This window comes from Amphibalanus amphitrite, unplaced genomic scaffold, assembly GCF_019059575.1.
Source record: "Amphibalanus amphitrite isolate SeventyFive unplaced genomic scaffold, NRLGWU_Aamphi_draft 000757F_arrow, whole genome shotgun sequence".
Lineage (NCBI taxonomy): Eukaryota > Metazoa > Arthropoda > Thecostraca > Balanomorpha > Balanidae > Amphibalanus > Amphibalanus amphitrite.
This window is the reverse complement of record NW_024882251.1, coordinates 196,858-210,806: the sequence shown is the minus strand read 5'-3', so window position 1 is coordinate 210,806 and position 13,949 is coordinate 196,858. Positions and strand designations below refer to the sequence as shown.

At 49.3% G+C, this 13,949-nt stretch overlaps 2 protein-coding genes across 6 annotated transcripts in view; one reads left to right on the top strand and one right to left on the bottom strand.

Moving 5' to 3' along the window:
* Nucleotides 1-210: 210 nt before the first annotated feature.
* LOC122365687 lies at nt 211-8,550 on the bottom strand. Of its 4 annotated transcripts, none has more exons than XM_043337114.1 (8): nt 8,230-8,550; nt 6,122-6,373; nt 5,608-5,792; nt 5,303-5,459; nt 4,793-4,913; nt 4,382-4,503; nt 3,693-4,033; nt 211-1,393 (listed from the first exon to the last, which is right to left on the bottom strand). In XM_043337114.1, the coding sequence occupies exons 2-8, from the start codon at nt 6,338-6,340 to the stop codon at nt 982-984; spliced, it is 1,557 nt and encodes a 518-aa protein (XP_043193049.1). In that variant the 5' UTR covers nt 6,341-6,373; nt 8,230-8,550; the 3' UTR covers nt 211-981. The 4 variants fall into 4 exon arrangements, with proteins under 4 accessions (XP_043193049.1, XP_043193048.1, XP_043193050.1 ...); XM_043337113.1 differs by having other exon boundaries at nt 211-1,396; nt 8,230-8,508; XM_043337115.1 differs by having other exon boundaries at nt 211-1,396; nt 4,793-4,910; nt 8,230-8,508.
* A 45-nt stretch (nt 8,551-8,595) lies between these two features.
* LOC122365685 (DNA polymerase alpha subunit B-like) overlaps nt 8,596-13,949 on the top strand; it is a 43,307-nt gene continuing 37,953 nt past the window's right edge. The window contains exons 1-2 of one of the 2 annotated variants that reach the window (XM_043337111.1): nt 8,596-8,977; nt 12,691-12,901. In XM_043337111.1, the coding sequence (XP_043193046.1) occupies nt 8,902-8,977; nt 12,691-12,901 (287 nt within the window). In that variant the 5' untranslated portion in view covers nt 8,596-8,901. The remainder of the gene's footprint in view (nt 8,978-12,690; nt 12,902-13,949) is intronic. The other variant, XM_043337112.1, reaches the window with a different exon arrangement.

Sequence of the window (13,949 nt, the reverse complement as noted above, 5' to 3'; positions counted from 1 at the left end):
CGTGTGCTCAAAATCGAAGCATCATGGCGCGGATCCAGGATCGTACGCCATATGCTAATGTGGCGATTGCTCATATGGAAACGTCCGTCACGCAAAACCAATACTGATCGGTCGTCGCTGAAATAGGTAAGTAGCCTAAGAAGATTAAGTACATATCATTCGACATCAACGTAAGTAATGGTGCGGATAATATCCCTCCCAAAAGGACAATTTTTGAACAAGGTCGCTTATTTATTGAGAGCAAAAAATTCATCCAGCACTATCACGCTGCACGGAACCATGCTGTTACTCATTGACAATGTGTGTATGCATACGCACACACAGCTGACAGACAAGTGCCCCACGCATCCTAGTAAAAATGCCGACCAAATGTTACCAGTTGCAATCAAAACGTGAGAAACAAGGCAAGCAAAATGGATATACATGACGACGAATGCCTTTCCAAAAACACAAGTAACCAACAATGTGCACACGAGTTTGGTGATGCCAACATTACCAAAAATTTACCGTTCAACGCAGCAGTATGACCCTACTGAGATACAAGACCAACACATAGCTCCTATCTCCCAGCAGCTGGCACCCGCTGACTCACTGACGCAGAGCAGAGCCGGGGAGCCTCGTCCCAGACACCCTGCGTCCGACACATCGGCGCAGCGCCATAGATAATACCGGGCAGTCGCAGCATCCTGCGGCGGGCAGCGCCATCATGGGTAACTACACACCTGCCTCACAAGACGCTCCTTAACCTAATCTTTGTACAGTTGCCTTCGGGCCCACATCGCGCTGCCTCTCTGGCTCGTCTCTCATATTCCAGCATCCAGCAACGCGGGATACCCTACCTTTCAATGACCATGTCAACAGACACACCACCAAACACTTTCGTTCGGTCGTTCACACTCCTGACACAGACCCAGTTCGGTCGATCGCATTTCTTGCTTCGTTTCACCACCATCCTGACGGCGGCCGGCGCGGTCGGCCCCTTCACTCGAGCGTGTCCCTCTCGCACACGCCCATCTCCTTGTACGGCTTCACGGCAAACGTGGGCACCGTGTCGCGGATGCTGGGCGGCAGACACTCGCGGAACCGGTCGTGCTTCTCCTGCGGCATGTTGAACGCCAGCAGGCTCTTTTTGAGCCAGCAGGCGCGGCAGCGCGTGTCGGTCGAGTTGCGCGGCACCAGCACCGGGATGTGGCACTGGCCCAGTCCCAGCTGGCACTGCACCGGCTGCGTCTGCGGCTGGCGCGCCACGAACTTGCGGCACGCCTCGCAGGCGAACGAGCCGTACATGCGGCACTGTTCGGTGTACGTGTAGTACTTGGTGCCGCCGCAGACGCCGCAAGTCACGTAGCCGGGCGAGGTGCTGGCCGGCGGTGGGCCCGTGTCCAGAGGGGGACTGCTGGCGGCAGGCGCGGGCACCCGAGTCACAGTCACACGGTAATCAAAACAGGCCGCTCTTCTGTACATACTGTACAGTCAGTCTTGAAAGTACCGCTGTATCAGTGCGGTGGACTTATCAAGCCCGACTGAGGAAAGGCTGCTAATTTGAGAGTAACGAGCCAGGTGACCTGGGGGATGGATAAGGATTCAGTCTTGTTCAGTGATTCTCCAATTAAGCAGCCTTTCCTCGGTCGGGCTTGATGGATCCAACGTACCGATGAGCGGTACTTTCAAGACTGACTGTACGGTACATCCGACACAGTAACACATGAACATCGTAAGAGGCCGCTCAAGTAGAATATGCATATTTTTAGACCCCCAGCTTATTAAGATTTGATTACGCGCTCATGATAACCCATTCAAGTCATGGCGAAAACGATATATGACATGTTGTTGGCATGTGATTGCACTGTGAAACAAAAATAAAAGGGAATGACAAAAAAGTAAAATAATGTATGCAGAGTAGACTGTAGAGTAATGCCAGGGACAGATGCTATAAATTTCAGTCCACAGGTGATGATAAACAGTAGGTCCAACACTGGCTTGAGTTGTTTGTTGATTACAGCTTTAGGACGCTAACAGAAGCTCACGGATGAACGTTGAAACCATGGTAAACGGTACAGGGCTGCAGGCTATGGCTTGAGCCAGAAGGCGTTTTTCGCTGAATATGGAACGACGCCTTTCGGCAAGCTCAGAACCTCAAGTATTGGAACTGTGGATGTTTGAGCACCGCAAATCCGCCGTCTCAGAGCGCCGGATTGGCTCTGACCTTGACCCCTGCCGTCTGTTGTGGGCTGGCCCCAAAGCGAAGCCGGCGAGCTAGGGCGGTGATTTTGCGGTGCCCGAGCACCTACAGTTCTTAAAGGGACTATCCCACCTTTAACATGGGGTTTGAGTTGAGATAGCCAAGTTTGCGGCGAGGTTCAGAAACCACTATCTATCTAGGTTGCAACCCCCGCGGCCTCTTGGTGTTGAAGAAATTCGTTCCCTTCATTTGAAAATGGGCCTTGTACAAGGCCCTATCTTCAACATGGAGCGACCGTTAGTGTGACGTCACCTTGTTTAGTCATTCTGATTTAAATGGGTTCGTTCGTTGAAAAATCGCTTAAAACTTGGTCTGAACTTTGTTGTGGTGCCTACAGAGTAAAAAGAATCAGCTTTATGACAGTAATGTGGCCTGGGGAAGGAGGTAATTTTGGGCTGTGACGTCACATATTTGAAAGTTTGTGTTTGGAATATGGGAAGCCTAAGATGTTTAATGAAAAATAAATGCCAGAACCGTGTTCCTGGTCATCCAATCTATAAAGTCGGGCACAATTTAACTGGTTTTAACAACATTTTAGAAGGTGGGATAGTCCCTTTAACAATTTTCACCTACGTCTTTTACGACCTAACTGCATTGTATGAATATTCAAATTGCCTGAATAGGAGAGGAACACTCAGGGGGTACGGAATAGCAAGTAAGGAAAGGAATACTTACCGGAGACGAAAACGAAGGATCAACTACATAGGTGTGCCAAGGCAAACAAACGCAAACACATCTGACGCTTACGCAACAAAATGTCCGACCGAATTTATTGTCCGAACGTTGATCAATTATGTCCGCTATTGACCAATTGATTTACAAAAAAACGAAAACAAACAAATAAGAATGTAAAGGAGTGCGCAAAGACCGAGCTCTCTATATTCAGCAACAAACCCTACCAACAATTTACATCCGATATAATTTGTACAGATCTGACATCTACCGAATGAGCGACAAATTTACACTTAACCAATTTTCAGATGTCACATACAGAGACATGGCCAATGATTGTACAGCACCCAAGTTGTTGCCACATATAACTACAGATCTCGACCCATGATCTAGTCAGCGGCTGGCAGGACAGCTCATGAAAGCATAGTGAATTGGCTGAGCACTACAGCCGCTGCAGCGTCAAGTTCTGCCCTAAGCTCTTCCCTTTTCTGACCCACAGCGATCGGTCCTGCCTTTGGCTCTCCCCTTTCCGCAGCGGTGTCACCTGTGCTCAACACTCCCTATTCACTGTCTAGTCACTAGTTCCGGGTTACATGACTGTCTCCAGCACCCCTCCCCAGTCCCCCCTCCCTCTACTAAGTAATCTTGTCTCTCACTGGTCAGACCAGCGGTGTCATATTCTGCCCTCAGTCCCCCATCCTGTCCAGACACCGATCCTGACCCGCCCGCAGCTCGACCCACCCCCGTCCCAGTGGGCCGTCACCGATCCCCGACTGACCTGGCGCGCGGCAGCGGCATCGGGTCGGGCGGCTGGTACACCCGATACTGGGTCTGGTGATAGATGGGGTCGCGCTGGCCCGGCCGCAGCGCCGGGATCTCCGACGGCAGCACGGCGTACTCCTCCGGCTCGGCGCCCTCCTCCTCCTGCTGCTGGCGCCGCCGCAGCTCCTGCTGCTGCTGCTGCTGAGAGCGCGACAGCTTCAGCTTCATCGGCGCGCCCGACACGGAGCGTACGGCGAACGTGTCGGCTGTGCGCGCCGCGTGGACGGCCGCCGAGGAGCCGCCGCGGCCGCGACCCCGGCCGGCCGGCGGCTCCGGCTGCCGCGTCCGCAGGTTCTCCTGGGGGCGAGGAGAGACGAGACTGGTTAGGACGGAGACAGCTGATGAAACCTGGCGATAAAATAAAACGACATTGCGGTTGTCCAAAACAGCAGATTACACAAAAGTCTGAATTTGGAAGGCATGATCCCTCGCTGCATAGCAGGGGCAGTTTATCATGGCATGGATCATTGGTATCATGATCGACAACATAAATCTGTCGCAGCGTCTGACCTTGCAGTGCATGAGCTTATCCATGCACGAAACTAGCAACTCAGTAACCGCACATTCTCTCGCAACAAAATGTTTCCCGTCTCCCGTCATAACCCACTCAGGCATATCCTGGCTAGGTACTGGACGGACACTGACCTGGAACTTGCTCCAGGCCTTCATGGCGTGCTCGCGGTGGAACTGTTTGAGATGGTGCAGCACCGACTGAGGGTCGCGGAACTTGGACTGGCACACACGGCACACGTACGCCTCCTTCTTGCCTGCAAGATGCATCAGGGTGGTTAGGTCCCGGATCCTGGTATACATCACACAACACACGACGAAATAGGATACGGCATATTACAGCACGACAGATTACTTATAACCGTCTCAGACCATGGATCATAGACAATTATGGATTCATCACGTTCACTTTGATATTTGAGAAGCTGTTTCAGACGTCATACGTCTCTCACTACGTCTCTCAGTACGTTCCAATAAGCTATTGCGACGCACTGAGAGTTGAATTATGAAAACGCATATCGCTCGAACAGTCGATGGACCACTGACCGTCCTGTCGCTTTTTGGCGGCCTGCGGCGGCGGCAGCAGCCGGCGGGGCGGCGCCGGAGGCCGGGACGCGGCGCCGTCCTCGTCAGAGCTCGAGTCCTCCAGCCGCCGCGGCTGCTGCTGCTGTTGGTAAAACACGGGCGGAGAAAATGTCAGATACGCTGAAAAAGACTGGAAGCTACAGCGCTGATAGATAATAATCTTCGGACCTATCGTGAATGTTCATGACATGAATAGCACATCAAAAAATTTGTGTGGTCAAAACAGCACTATACACCAGATAACCGACCAAGTCTGCTTCTGCCAGCCATACCTCACAGCTCATCCAATTTCAGCTAAATCAAACCATTAACCTCATTATTCTTCACCGGGAGAGTCTCTCGTTACCATGTACTTACATTGCCTACCTACCATATCACACCATACTAACACATACCAGTGCCATTTCATATAATACCAGAGGGCTCCTCTCCCGCCACGATCAGCTATAAAGTATTCTTGTGTTCACCCACCTTCGTCGGTCGCACCACCAGTGGCGGCACTCGCGGCTCGCCCCCAGCTCCGCCGGCGCTGCGCCCGCCGGCCGCCGCCGGATCGTCATCGTCACACTCGTGTTTGTCGAGGTCGCGCCGGCGGATAAAGCTGGTCTGGCACAGCGGGCACGTGAACCTGGCCGCAACGGAGGGGCATAGAGATGTGTGTCAGCGGGGCAGACCCGACCATGGTACTTCTTCATTCACGAAATTTTATCATGTCATCTTCCCTCAACCTGATTAAGATTCGAGGTTAAAGCAGAGCATCGTTTCGCTGTACGCACCTGGGTGCGCCGAACTTTTTGCCGGCGCTGCCGCCGCCACCGCCGCGACTGCGGTACATGTTGGCCGTGGAGGCGAGCAGGTCGAGTCCGCTGGCGGCGCCGTTGGCCACATCGTCGGTGGGCGTGCCGAACAGCTGTGCCGCGTCACGCGGCTTGTAAAAGTCGGACAGGTTCACCACTATCACCTGCCGGGCGGTGGAAAGGGATTGCTGTGACGCGCCCGGTGCCGGTGCCGATAATAGCAGGGCGATAGAACAGCTTGGTTCATCCCGACTTTCAGATTCATTTAAATGGGCTATGGATTTTGCTGATCAGGCTAACCTCAACGAACAAGCCAAAGAAATTAATTAATATCATTATCAATGAAAACGAGCAACGGGAATTTCGAAACACCTTAGTCTGAAATGAAGTCGGTGAAAAGCAGCCTGCTCCATTTAATCAACACCAGGCAAGGAAGACGGTAAAGCAGACAGATGATCAGATGATCAGCGCTCCACGTCCACTCCACGCCCACCTGCGAGCCCACGTCGATCTCGATGCTCTTGGTGAGGTCGTCGACGCCGATTTTGGGCGCCCAGTCGGTGACGGGCCGGGGCGGCGGCGGCGGCGGCAGGTCGGCGTCCGGGGTGTGCGTCTCCAGCAGGTAGTCCAGGTAGCCCGGCCCGTGGCTCGTCGAGAGCCGCTCCAGCCGCTTAGCGAGGCCGCCGCGCAGACAAAACGTGAACTTCTCCATTGCGGGCAGGATGGAGATGCTCTCACTATGATTCTGCAAGGAAAACAAATAATGATTATTCACGATTTTAGGTAGCCTCAGTGCCCTTTAGGATTATCAGGGGGTGGATGAAACATTGCACAAGTGAGCACTCAGAGTCAGAGCAGACCTGATTTTAGCAATGCTCTCCATGACTCACATGAGTCAACTTAGCTAGATAATATAAGCACCAATTTGTGCCAAGATGGCCATCAATAGTGTGAATACAGCAAGCAGGGACACTGACTTATGCATTAGCCATCATTGCTTAAAAGGTGGATTCTGTCAGAAAAAGCACACTTCTTGTTGGACTGCTGCAATGCAAAGTAACTGTAGGTATTTGAATATGTTCATGGATGTACAATGTGCAAATGTGGTGACAAAATTTAACAGTTTTGGTGATGCTCAAACATTGCATGAAACCAACACCATCTTTCTTATAGCTTATTCTGGATAGGCTGCATGAAGAGTTAATTATTTCTCAGCATATTACTCTGAAATCCTGGCAGGATTGCAAAATGAAGATAATACAAAACTCAATTATTTGCCAACATATGGAAAGACTAAATAATAAGGTAAAATCACCCTCAAAACAGTAAGGTCATGTCTAACCAGTCAAGTATGCTGGAGATGTGATGAGTAAGAAAAGCATACAATGAAATGACAATATGTCACACAATGTGGCTCAAGCACAATCAGTGTGCCATCCTATAAGCCCAACACCATGGCAGAGACCCATGTCAGTGTGTTAAGTTAGAAGAATGAATTTCTGGAAACAATGAATGGCTATAGAGGAATGATTAGCCAGGCACACAGCCCTAGCCACCTGCAGAAATAGGAATTGAACACACCAGTGACCTAAGTTAGACCTACCACTGTTCATCTGTACTTTTCATCCATATGGTGCAGAGCAATTATAGAGCTAAGCTAACAGACCCCAAAACAAATTACCATATGGGAAACTAGGCAATTTATTTTATGAAACAGACTGCAACTTGCAAGGCATAATAAAAAATGCCCAAAAGACAGACCAACAAGGGTATCAAATCCACATCAGCACATACCAACCATTAACAGTTTTGGCTGGGAAATCTGCACCAGCCAGCACTGAACAAGAATAAAACATTTTGCTACATAACTCATTATCCAGATTTTAGATAAAACAAAATTACAATAAAAGGTTAATTTTCCCCATCCCAAGTTTCCCAACCCATTGTCTCCCTGTGTTCGTGTATAATTTTCAATGTCTGTCCTGCACAATGCCACTAAGGGTCATAACAGCTCAGAGCCAATTGAATTTATGCAGTGCACCAGACCAGTTAATCTCCACCACACCGCAAAGCACCATATCAACAAGATCTCTGAAATTACTGAGCTTTGCCAGCTGGCTTGGCTCCAAGCCCCTGGAGTCCTGGACATTCTAAAAGAATGTAATGATTGTTATAAACTTGAAGTACATTAAAGATCATTAATATTATCATGTTTATATGCGGAAATTTCAAAACCTCATTTGTCAATAGCCTCACAAAACTCTCTTATGCATAACAAAATACTTTCATAAATTGATTATATCACCATCACTATGCTTTAAACAAAAATGCTCTATGCAACGCCCAAAGGTTGCCCGAAGCAAACATACGCAGACCGAAATCCCGCTAAAATAGAAAATGCAGCTAGTGTAGCCTTAGCGGATTCGGCAGCTTTCATAAATTCTTCAACGGCTACTCTTTTACCATCACATAAATCACAGCTCATCAGCTACCAAAATCCCAAGAGAAATAAGCACATCAGTCGCAAATTGAAATTATGCCAAAAGAAAAGAACAAACACTCAACATCAACATCGTAAAATGACAAACAGGCAATGCTTACCAAGCATGAACAATTTTAGGCACAAGGAGCAGCAGAAAAATGCAGCTTTTACAATAATATTTTAGCAAAATGCATCACACCCATTATGATTATGAACCGTTAAAAATATTCATCAATAACACTCGCACTCCAACGTTAGCATGCAAGAAATCTTTTGAAACCTCAATGAAACCTTATGTTTAAAAACTAGTAGTTGACGTCTCACTGAGCTCGATAGCGAATCAGAAGCATCAAGTTAGAAATTATGACGTCAAAATTACGTCACTTTTTACAAAGTTTTGTAAAGAACCGTCTCTTTTCTTGAGGCAAAATGGCGGATCCTAATTGTCTCAAAAGCGATCTGAATATAAATGGCAAATAGCGAAAATAAATCAAAATATATGAAAGGAAACAAAAAATGCAGATTAAGATAATGTTTATGCTTTCAAAAGTCCAAGTCGAGATCAAAACTCATTTTTTTTACAAACTCTTTTTATAAGAAATGCTCTCGAGAAGTAGACAGTTATGGCATATGAGACAAAACATGCTTTTTGGCGCCAAGTCTGCAGAAGAAGCGCGTGTCCCTTGGCGTGTCCGTTGTTTTTCAACTTCACGCGGTCCAGCGGAATTGGTGCTCGATATTTTTATTTATTGTTTGCTAATTTAAGGAAAGTGTTATTGAATTTGTGAGAAATGCCACTGGCTGATGAGATAAATGAAGAGTTTGGAAACTTCTGCATCAACCTCACGAAAGATACACTGTCAAAATGTAAGCTTACAAACAAACGGAATATCTGCGATGACGGGTGATGTATCAAAATATTGTGGGTACCTCACTTTGACTTGCCTGTAGAATATAGATGCGACTCTTTTACATTTTTTTTTTGCTTTGGATATTACACCAGTAAAACGCCTTTTGGGCGAAGATGTGCTGTCAATGCATCGCCATGTTAACTGGGCTTGTAATAGCCACCTGTGGAGAGTCTAGTATAAATACAATACAAAAAAAGAACGAGCGAGCGAGATAGTGAGCCCTGCACGTGCGGAAGGGTGAGAGGGTACTTCCAACATGCTTGTGCAAAGCATCCTAACCTGTCGCTAGCGGCGTGCCAAATTTGAACGCAATCGGCACAGCCGTTCCTGAGATCTGGAGGTGGCATTCTGCACGTGCAAATGGGGTCCAAACTGACGTTTGCATGGCGCCCTGCTAACCAGTCCCCAACCGTGTACCAAATTTGAGCGCAATTGGCCCAGCCGTTCTCGAGATCTGGAGGCGCCCCCTGCACGTGCACATGTGCAGTAACACCCTAACCGCAACACATGTGAATGCATTACCTGGTGGGTGCCTACCTGTATGCCAAGCTTCAGCGAAATCGCCCCAGTAATTACCGAGTTAATGAAATGGGAACAAATTTGGCACCTCTTCTTTTTGCATTTTGCACGTGCAGTAGGGGTCCAGGGACCGCGGATTCCGGGGGGCAGGGTGTGCAATTGCACACCCTGAAAATCCTGAGGGTGTGCAAACACCTATTTTTGCACACCCACAGTTCGTTGTGGGGGCCCATGCGGCCCTGGCGCTTGAGTGTCCCAAGCCGATTCTCGAGGGCCCCAGCGTGAGCCTGATGGTCCCGCACCGGTGCCTGAAGGCGTGAACAGGCTCTAGTGTTATCTCAGGGGTTATCTCAGAACCCCACCCACGCCATTTTTAGTGCTCCCACCGGCTCTTGAGGGCCCAGGCCGATGCCCGAGGGCCCCAAGTCGATGTCTAAAGGTCCCACGCCGGTGTCTGAGTACCTACATGGCTAGCTCAGGGATCCACGCCAGTTTCTGAGGGCCCTAACCGGCTCTTGAGGGCCCCTGCCCCCTGCCCTCCTTAACCTCCTCTTGGGGCCGATGCCTAAGGGTCCCGCATCAGCACCTGCAAGCCCCCACAGTTATCTCAGGGCCCCACCCCAGTTTCTGAAGGCCCTCACCGGCTCTTGAGGGGCCCTAGACCGATATCCAAGGACCTCTGGCCAAAGCCCGGGGCGCAGGCCGATGCCCGAGGGCTCCAAGCCGTTACCCGAGGGCCTTACACAGCTATCTCAGGGTATAATGCCACTTTCCGAGGGCCCTAACTGGCTCTTGAAGGCCCCAGGCCGATTCCTGAGATACCTGAGATCCTGAACCTGTTTGTCAGTGAGTGAGTATGTGAGTTTGTCCAAGCTTTTTTGGACCTGGAGTCAAAATGGGTGGACCGATCGGGACGAAAGTGGGACCGTTTGATTCGTCTCCGGCGAGGTAAACTTTTGGTGCTGGCCTCGGTTCGCTCGGTGCTTCGTGGCACATGCTATTCCGCTTCAAAGTTTTGGTGACACGAAATTTTTTGTCAAGGCTACAGGTCAACCAGAGGTCACGGGCAAAGCCATACTGGCGGGACACATCGTTAACACCTTGAACCAGTTTCCAGTGGGGTCACCGTCTGCTAGGGGTGCAGGCTGCACGTGCTGGGGGCGGAAAACCGTTTTGAAGTGAGGTCCTCTGGCTCAAAGAAATTTTAAGCTATCAACCTCAAAATCGGTTCAATGGTAGTCCCAGGCAAGGCCTCCAAAATAATGCACATTTGGTTGAGCTAAACTCTGTGGTGCATGAGCTATGCACGTGCAAGCCGATTGCACCCCTTCGTACGTTGCCACGCCTGCAGGGTAAACGGCAGCTCTAACTGGTTCAAAACTTGCAGGTCATAAGAAGAATACATTTGATCACGACATTCCGGCGAGATAATATCCGAGGGGTGCAAGCTGCGCGTGCGGGGGGCGGATAACGGTTTTGACGAGGGATCCTCTGATCCCGGGAAACGTCGATCTAGCGACACAAAAGTCGGTACACTGATAGAACTAGACACACGCTACATGATGTCATGAAAATGACTGCACTGGGGTGCCTGGGGCATGAACTATGCACGTGCAGTTAATTCATATCTTACTGTAGGTAGATATCCACACCAATCTCGCGTGCTTTCAAGCATTTTTGGGATGTTTCGGTTGGTTTCAGGTTCCTGGTTCAGTCCAAGCTCAGTCTGGGTTTCGGTGGTTTTGCCCGGTGTGTGCCCTCAGCACCGTTCCTCCAATTCTGGCCCAAGGCAACGCAAGAGCGCTGCCGGCATCTAGTTCTATGTACATGAGGTATTCCAGAGGCCGTTATGGGACCTTCAAAGACCGTGTGCGGTGCGCCGGTGACCCTTAGAATTGCCGGCGTTGGGTCTCAGGAGCTGGCGTGCGGCCTTTATGGAGCCCCAAAGCCAGCGTGTGGACCGTAGAGCAATGGGGAAGCTAAAGGGGGCCGGAGGCCAGACCCCCATAGGTCATAGGGGCCAAATCGATGGGCCCAAACATCCCGCCGGCCGTGTTTTATTTTTAAACTAATTCATGTAATCCATGATAAAAAGAAGTGTGCCAACATCAACTGTGCAAAAGGTCTCTCTGAGGCCCGTAGGGGCCCTTGAAGGTCACTGTAAGCCTTTAGGGGCCTGCTTGGTAAAATCGGAGATCGATTTGGATCACGTTGCATGCATGCATGTGCATTTACTCTGCTCATGCATCTCCTGACCGTAAGATGCTCGCTCAGTCATCTTACGACCGTCAATTTTGAAGGTTTTCCCGCCCCGCTTCCTTAGAACCGGCTTATTCCGGAGCAGTGGCGGCGCTGACTTTTTGGAAGGGGCCCGGCGTGAGGTGGGGGGCCCAGTCGCCACATCTTGCACACCCTACGAGAATTTGAATCCGCGGTCCCTGTAGGGGTCACTCACATAGATCAAGAGTATCCGACTTTTGGTAGAAGGGATGCAGCTACCCTACAAAAAGTACCACAAGACAATCACCCAAGCGGCTGCTGAGATATGAGCCTCTCAAAATCACTACTTTTGCAAAACAGCTTGAACACCCTTGATTTTTCACGTGGCACGTGCCACGACGGTCACTGAGATGTATCAAAAGTAGCCAATTACTGGGTAGAAGGGATGGGGCTACCCAGCAAAAAAGACCGCAGGCCAATCGGTCCAGCAGTTGCTGAGACATAAGCCTCTCAAAAGCGTTACAGGCCGGGCCGCTCATACTGAGATTTTCCCGTTATATTGAAAAGACTTCGCTTCGCTCGCCACGCTCGCTCGCTCGTAATAACTGCAGCCAAAACATTGTATCTACTGAAACAAGTTATGATAAATGATGCTTCCGATCTGACATCTTCCATCTTCAGGCATGCCTATTACAACTAAACCAACAGGACATTGTGCTGCTGCTCCAGGTTGAATGGTCACCATCATTTTGAAAGCAGTAGCTCCCATTGGAGTGTACTGACCAATGACCATGACCAATGACCAAGGAGTAACCTGAAGTGCCAAAACTGCTGGTGTTTTGAACAACTTAAATTGCCGCCATATTTTTAAGTGGTTTTATCGTCAGGAAGTCTTGTGAGTCACCAGCTAGCACCATTGCTGTATTTCAGGTGTATCATTGTGCTCAGAGTATCACTTAACTGCCGAAGACCTGGTCTATGGATGGGTGGCCTACTCATCAGAGAACAAGAGGCCTCCAGTGACAGAATCCAACCTCGAATTGATGGTCAGGGCGAAACTCAGTGGAAAACGGCCATCTGAGTCGTCATCAACAAACAACTCGAGGATCAAGATCTACACCAAAGACACCATTGATCAAGCGTATCCTTTTTCTGATTGGGTGTTTTTTGCCAGATGAGCTAGAGGAAGTCTGAATGTAACCTCACGGATGTCATGATCATGTTGCATCATGTGCTTTTGTGATTTTTTGTTCTTGTTTGAACTGGATCCTCAAAGTTTCCACCCCATAATGTCATATCCAATGTAGGAGCTTGAAAAATGTTTAATTTCATTGACTAACTGGTTTCTTTATAGCTTTTTGTTGATAAGTTTTTCTGAATTATTTTGAATGGATGAGAACAAGGCCATGCTGAGCCGAGCTTGTTGCAGCATCCCCTACTGCCTGAATGGTCATTCCCGGTAGCTGGGGATTGAGATGCCCAAATTAAGACGCTCAGCGTGCCCATCAAGGCTGGACATGGCTGTCCCATAACCGACTTCACCTGGCTGCGGCTGTTCTCACCAACTGGAGACCATCCCCATAGGTTTCTCATATATTGATCGTGCCAGAGTGACTGGAATTTGGGCTCTCACTTCCGGGAGTCCAACACTCTACTAACTGATGAGTTATGGGGCAGACTTTTTTGCTAACTGCATAGTGATTAGTGCTGTCTTGACTTATTCATTCAGAAGTCAGCGGTTACAAAAAGTCATCTGACCATTGCATATTTTTGGGACATCTTTTTTAACCCACTTCTTTTAGAGGGGGGGGGGACTCGGGGGTCGGATGGCCTTTCTCGATTTTTCGCAAATAACTCGCGCTAAAAGCGGCCGATCGCGACGAAACTTTCAGTACCCTCGAACTGATCAATTTTTTTTACATCTACTCTGCAACTTTCGTGACATTGCCCGAAATGACCTTTGACCTGTAAGTTGTACTTGTGACCTATTTCTCGAGACAGTGGTTGGTCGGAATCGCGATTCGGATTTACGAAGTGGTTTAAGTGCCTTAGTAACATGCTACAACGCCGTCAGTGGTGGTTGACGCCTACTATGGATAGCCGGTAGGACGCCTACTTATTGACCTGACCTGACCCGACCCGACCTGGTCTAATGCATTCAGACATCATCTGTGATCAAATTGACATGA